The 6,176-nt window shown below is 41.4% G+C and overlaps 1 protein-coding gene across 1 annotated transcript; it reads right to left on the bottom strand.

The window, feature by feature from the left end:
- Positions 1 to 388: 388 nt before the first annotated feature.
- LOC148025795 (LEAF RUST 10 DISEASE-RESISTANCE LOCUS RECEPTOR-LIKE PROTEIN KINASE-like 1.2) lies at positions 389 to 5,684 on the bottom strand. The gene is made up of 3 exons (XM_087693035.1): positions 3,994 to 5,684; positions 3,482 to 3,532; positions 389 to 3,009 (listed from the first exon to the last, which is right to left on the bottom strand). Exons 1-3 carry the CDS (start codon positions 4,937 to 4,939, stop codon positions 1,919 to 1,921), a joined length of 2,088 nt encoding a protein of 695 aa, XP_087549161.1. The 5' UTR covers positions 4,940 to 5,684; the 3' UTR covers positions 389 to 1,918.
- Between the last annotated feature and the right edge of the window lie 492 nt (positions 5,685 to 6,176).

The raw sequence follows: 6,176 nt of genomic DNA, 5'->3' as shown, positions 1-6,176 counted from the left end.
GGTGACAAATTTGAGATGTTAGTTTCCCAACATTTCATTTGAAAAAATGCAAAATGATCTTCAACCATACTTTCAACATGTTACTTCTTTACACACACAAGATTCCACCATATGAACAAAGCAAGAAGTTATGTTTCAACCACTTTTTAAGGTTAAATCTTTAGATCTTACCAAGAATCTCTTTAAGATTGGTAATTCTAGCATCTTTAGCATGATGCCATATATTGTGTTGTTTATAATACACTTTATGACATCTAGTGTTTTAATAACCTTTCATTCTTTAAAAATTTTGACTTAATCAAAAGATTAGTCTCACAAAAGAGTGCAACTTGGCTAAGTCTGCCCTTTGGTAGCAAGCTTGAGGGGAACCCTACATATCTTTTTAGTTGTGGTGACCATTATAATTCACTGGAGAAAAAGGTTGTGGTGATAACTACTTTAGTTTTTGGTACCTTATCACAATTATTGATAACTTCACAAAATTTTGCAAGCAATTGTACTCTCTTCCTCAACGGTGGCTTTGGTCTTGCATTGAATCATATTCTATTCCTCAACGGTGCCTTTGGTCTTACAATGTCACCATAAATCACATGCTTAACAATTATTTTAGTAAAGAGAATTTGGGAACTCCTTCAAACCTATTCAAGTGAAGGTAAAAGATTGGTCTCTTTCGTTCCCAATCAATTATACAAGGGTGATGAAGTTGGAAGCCACTTCTTTTGCCATGCCTCTCAATGCCAAATTGTTAGTATTGTGATTTGGTATGGAGCATTCATTGAATTTGTCATGGGTTGTCACGGTGTCATCACAAATTTATTGCAATGAAAAACTTAAGTGTTACACCGTTTTCTTAGCAACTTTATTTCATTATTCTTATGCTGATTTAGAAAACAACTTTAAATCATTATTCTTACCCTGAAAGTTCTGCCTTTTGAGATCATACTAGGTTGGATTATGCATTTGCTAGGCCATATGCTGTAAAGGACAGCTTAAACCTAAGAAAATGCCATGTGAATACAATATTTACGGAAAAAGGAAGTCCTCTAACTTTAAACTATATAGAGCATAATTAATTCCATAAGATTTGTAAACTGGCATGGTTGGCAGTAGATTGGATTTATTCTATAAGCAAATAAGGTTTAAGTCTACACAGATGCAATTGCATAGTACAGCTTGTGCCCTACTAACTTGCTACCATAGCAACTTGTGTGGATATATAAGTAAAGGATGATCACCAATTGGTGGAAAATGCAACTTTTTTGTGAAGAATGCTTGAAAGTAGTATAAAAAAGAGGTGTACCAAATCCAACTAGGTGTATATAGCACGTATGTTTACCAGCAGGCAGATGAAGTAGGGAAAATAGCAACAACATAAATTTTTTCCCCTGCAGCATCCTGGCAACTCTCTTATATCATAAACAATCAGAAAAGGCCAGGCTCACTTTGTGAAGTCCTACTATGAAAAATCCCTGAGTGTCAATGGAAGTTACTCTCTTCTAACCACTAATAGTTACAAACAAGCCTGTCAAGCTAGGTGCTGTGCTGCACCCATGGCTTAGCAGCAAGCTGCTATCTGTTGCTCACAGAATGGTTGAGTCTAGATGGAAGTTAATCTCTTCTTTCTACTAATAACTACAAACAAGCCTGTGCTGCACCCCGTGGCTTAACAGTATGGTTTTACATGTTGCTTACAGAGGCTCAGGCTCAATCAGATGCAAAAGACAATTATGGTTGTGCTACACAGCTCTGGAATTAACAAGGGTGGAGTTGCATTATTACAAAGATGAAATCTAGTGGCTGAGCACAGGCAAGGTGGGGCTGTTCAACAATCATCTAAGAGAATGTCAGCATTTACAATGATCAAGTGCCCAACGATATGAATATGTATGTCTTGATAAAAGGTTGATCCATGCATGACCTATTTGCTAACTCCAAGAGAGAGAATATGTTGGAGCTCATCCGCAACATCTTTCATGTTGGGTCTCTCTTTCCTTTCCAAAGCAACACATTTGAATGCCAGTTCTGCCACTTTTTTTATCATCTCGTTTATAGCAGGTAAATGCTCACCCTGACTCACCAACTGAGGATCTAGAAGCTCCTCCATGGTGCCAGTTTTGATCCTAGCTATGGCATATGCAGAGAGATTGACCTCATTGTTAAGTCTAGTCAAATCAACAGCCCTTTTCCCTGAGATGAGCTCAAGTAACACTACCCCAAAGCTGTATACATCACTCTTATCGGTCAGTTGGTATGACTGGTGATACTCCGGATCTACATAGCCAGGTGTCCCTTGTGGCGCTGTTGAGATGTGTGTGACCGTGTCTGGCACGAGTCTTGACAGCCCAAAATCAGCCAGCTTGGCTTGAAAGTGGTCATCCAACAGGATATTGCTTGATTTCACATCTCTATGAAATATGGGTGGATTTACACTAAAGTGAAGATAGGTAAGAGCATCTGCTATCTGATGTGCAATGCTCAATCTGGTCTCCCACTTCACTGTAGTAGTCCTAGTTTCGGCATGAATATGGTCTTCTAGCGTGCCATTTGACACATATTCATACACAAGCAGAAGATCTTTGCCTTGAAGGCAGAAGCCCACCAGTTGAACCAAATTTGGGTGTTTGAGTTGTGATAGGATCCTAACCTCGTTATAGAAATGCTCAAGCCTACGATGATTTTGATGATTCAGCCTCTTTACTGCCAATATCCTACCATCACAGAACTTGGCTTTGTAGACCATGCCATAACCTCCATCACCAATCAGCCGGCTATCAGAGAAGGATGCAGTGGCATGTAGCAGCTCTTTGTGAGAGAAAAGTGTCAAAGGTAGAGGGCCTGTCATGGTGGCCAACACTTGCATCAGATTCAGGCTTGGGGCATGATCACTCAAATAGCCTTGGCTCTCTGTTGTGTAATCAGATTTAATCTTTTTGAATCTCTTGTGCCGGAGGCGGAATATGAAGATGAGCAGGCTTGTGAGAACAATGAAAGCACCAGCCACACTAAAACCTGGAGGAAAACCAAACAAAAAACCATCTGTCAATGCCACAAAATGTACTCACAACCAATATCAAAGGATAGAAAGGTGTATGCACTCTGGCACAATAACTTTTTGACAAATTTCCACTATAATTCCCATGTAGTGAATTATGACAACATTATGAGTTTCTGCAAAGGAGGGACTGCATGCCAGGCTGGCAGCCCTCTCCCCCCAACTGCACCTAGCTAGGCATTTGGTGCCTCCCTAGAAAAGCTCATGATATTGTACACTATAAGGGAAAATAACGGAAAACAGCCCGTCTTCCCATATGGGCAAATACAAAAACGTCTTGTGTGGATATGGAAGGAAGTCACAAGAGCCTTAATTAAGAACCTCCAAGAGGTCAAACAATTCATCTGCTCTGGTATGACGGATCAAACAGTAGGTACAGTAGGTTAAGGGATTGATGAAAATAAGGATGTATTGCATCTGAGAGCTTACCCACAGCCATTCTTGTAGTCCTCAATGTGGCACATGACCCAGAAAGGCAGCCTGAACAAAGAAAGTAGGAGATGACTTACAAAGTTATCAAGAAATCGTGTTGATAACAGTTATTGGTCTACAAGACAATTCAATTGCATTCTTGAATACGATGTACAATCGTCCTTAATCATCTTCGGCAATTTCATGCAAATCACTTAGAGAACTCATCATACTTCTGGATGTACATACACAAGTAGTTGTAAAAACACTAGTCATAATTCATGTACATGGAATAAAGAAAGGATCGTACAATCACTTGAACATACACTAAGCATTTTAATGTTGCTCACAGATGTAACACAGTTTTGTGCTTTTGCTTCTTTATACATAAACAAAACAAATTACTGGTCAATTTGCAAGGATGCATCATGTCAAAGCATTCTTTGCAACATAAAACTGCATATTCTGCACATATTTGTAGCAAAAATCTGTAGCACTTGTTTTAGTGATATTTTTATAATTTTCCCAACCTTTACAGCGAATGGACGATTGGTCACAGATGCATTTGAAGTGCTGGCGCATGTCAGCAGTGTCATAACCGCAAGTGCCCTCACGGTCCTGGCAGGAATTGCAAGCGGTGACTACATCCGACGGGAGGCTCCATTGGAGCTGGAGGCCGTACGACCATGTGCCAGGGTTGAAGAGCGGGTCATGGGGGCTGTAGATGCTGGTGTAGGACATGCATTGCATGGAGTAGAGGTCGAGGCGGCTGCTGGGGTCATTCACCCGGCAGCAGCTTGTGAGAGGCCCGTTATGGCAGTGGCCGACAAATGCGAGGCACGTCGGGTTGTGGCAGTCGTACTGGCTGTTGAGGAAGTTGATCTCCTGGGAAAAGTCCATGCAGTTGAGGAGGAGAACCGTGGACGAGGGAGCGAGGGAGAGGCCCGATGCGCCGAGGTTGAGGTCAAGGCCGGCACTGTCGAAGGTGAGGTTGGAGCAGTCGGACATGGCGGGGTCGGCGAGGAGGAGTGTGCGGGTGCTGTAATCGATGCGGCGGACTGCGAAGGGTTTGGAGTTGATGAGCATCTGGAGCAAGCCAGCACTGGTGCAGTACATGCTGAACTGCGGGCTGCCGCAGCCATCGTCGATGCCAAAGGGGAACATCACTGGGAGGGCTCCGCATGTTGATCTGCAGGGAGATGGTGGTCCTGCTCCTGCTACTCCTGCTCCTGCCGATGATGATGTTCCTGTCAAAGAAGAAGAATTGGGGCCAGAGGCAGAGGAGCTTCTTACTATTATTGTGGTAGTAGATGTTGTTGTAGAAGAAAAGCCTCTTACTAATGATGGATTTTGATGAGGAGAAAAAGAAAAGGATTTAGTAGTAGTAGTATTAGTAGTGTAGAGAGAATGTGTCAATGCCCTTGTTCTTGTTGTTGTTAGCACTACTATTACCACCACCCACACCCAAGCATTCATTTCTTCTCTCTTCTCAAAATGTAATCTTCTCTTTCACTTCCCTTTCAACTATCTCAAGCCTCCTTGCCTCTCCCAAGTACCCACTATCCTTCAAGTCACCTTCTTCTCTTCTCTCTTGCAAGTGCTACACCAAGTATAACCTTCTCTTCTCTCTTGCAAGTGCAAACAAAGTGGCATAATACATTTGAATTTCTCACCTCTTAACTAAGTACACCAAGCCTTACCCACACTAAGCACCTTAACTATAAATTTAGTGCAAGCTTCTCATCTTTATTTAGGGTGACTTACAGCAAGAAGAAGACTTTCTCGCCAGTGAAAGCTTCTCAACCATATCCCATGCAATTTATAATACCATCAAAGGCTTTGCCACTATCTTCCAATCATCCAACACGAATCTCCTTATGTTCTAATCATCTCCTCTTACCCAAGTCTCTACAATATCATGACTTCAATAATTCTTGTAGCTTCATATAGCTAAGGGTACCCAAGACTCAAACACAACATTATCACAACCAAATTTCACATCCATGTACAAGTTGCCAACCTCCTCTCGTCACCCTTGAAAACTTGAATTTTTTTGCACACAATGCAATCATGAGAGGATATTCTCCTATCTACATGCACCCAAGTTATGCTCTTGAGCCAACCCTGATCTAATATGCCACATATGAGACTCATCCGAATGACATGCAGTGCTCATAGAAGGTGGGGCTACACACATTTCATTGGGAGAAAGGAGCTTGCAAATTAGGTGGGAAATCAACACTATTCTTCTCCTTACCAACCCCACATGAGTCTAAAGCCTTTTAGGTCAACTTTATCAAGAACTCATGAGAGTGCATGGTACCATTTTGCCAAACAAGAATTTGAAAAGTCACAAGGCAAAGGCACATATTTTCCTCCAAAATATCTTACACTCAAGGTTGGATTATGGAAAATTTAACCTCTTGAAAACAATAATGCATGTTTGACTAAAAGTAAATGTAAGGCAATCATGATAAGTGTGTGAATAGTTGGAGGATTGTAGGAAGGTCCCAAGACTCAAGTGAGTAGGTAATGGAAAGGTCACCCACATCCCAAACGTGTTGGTAAGAGAAAGTTCACCCTAACACAAGCTTAGCTTATTTGTGGTTCCCAAAGCCAAGCAACTCAAAATGCACACCTTCATTTCATGCAATTAAAGATAGTAGTTGCACATTGGGGGCATTTGTTTATTCATCTCACTTAGTTGCACCTT

This window comes from Lygodium microphyllum, chromosome 14, assembly GCF_053477565.2.
Source record: "Lygodium microphyllum isolate KBCC chromosome 14, Lygodium_microphyllum_v1.1.10, whole genome shotgun sequence".
In the NCBI taxonomy this organism is placed as follows: Eukaryota; Viridiplantae; Streptophyta; class Polypodiopsida; order Schizaeales; family Lygodiaceae; genus Lygodium; species Lygodium microphyllum.
The sequence above is the reverse complement of the archived record's forward strand: the minus strand, read 5'-3'. Positions and strand labels throughout refer to the sequence as shown.

Coding starts and splice junctions, on each gene's coding strand:
- LOC148025795 (XM_087693035.1), bottom strand. CDS start 4,939: ATGAATGCTTGGGTGTGGGTGGTGGTAATAGTAGTGCTAACAACAACA. Junction 3,533..3,993: donor ATCGTCCATTCGCTGTAAAG/GTTGGGAAAATT, acceptor TTCTTTGTTCAG/GCTGCCTTTCTGGGTCATGT. Junction 3,010..3,481: donor GACTACAAGAATGGCTGTGG/GTAAGCTCTCAG, acceptor GTTTTCCTCCAG/GTTTTAGTGTGGCTGGTGCT.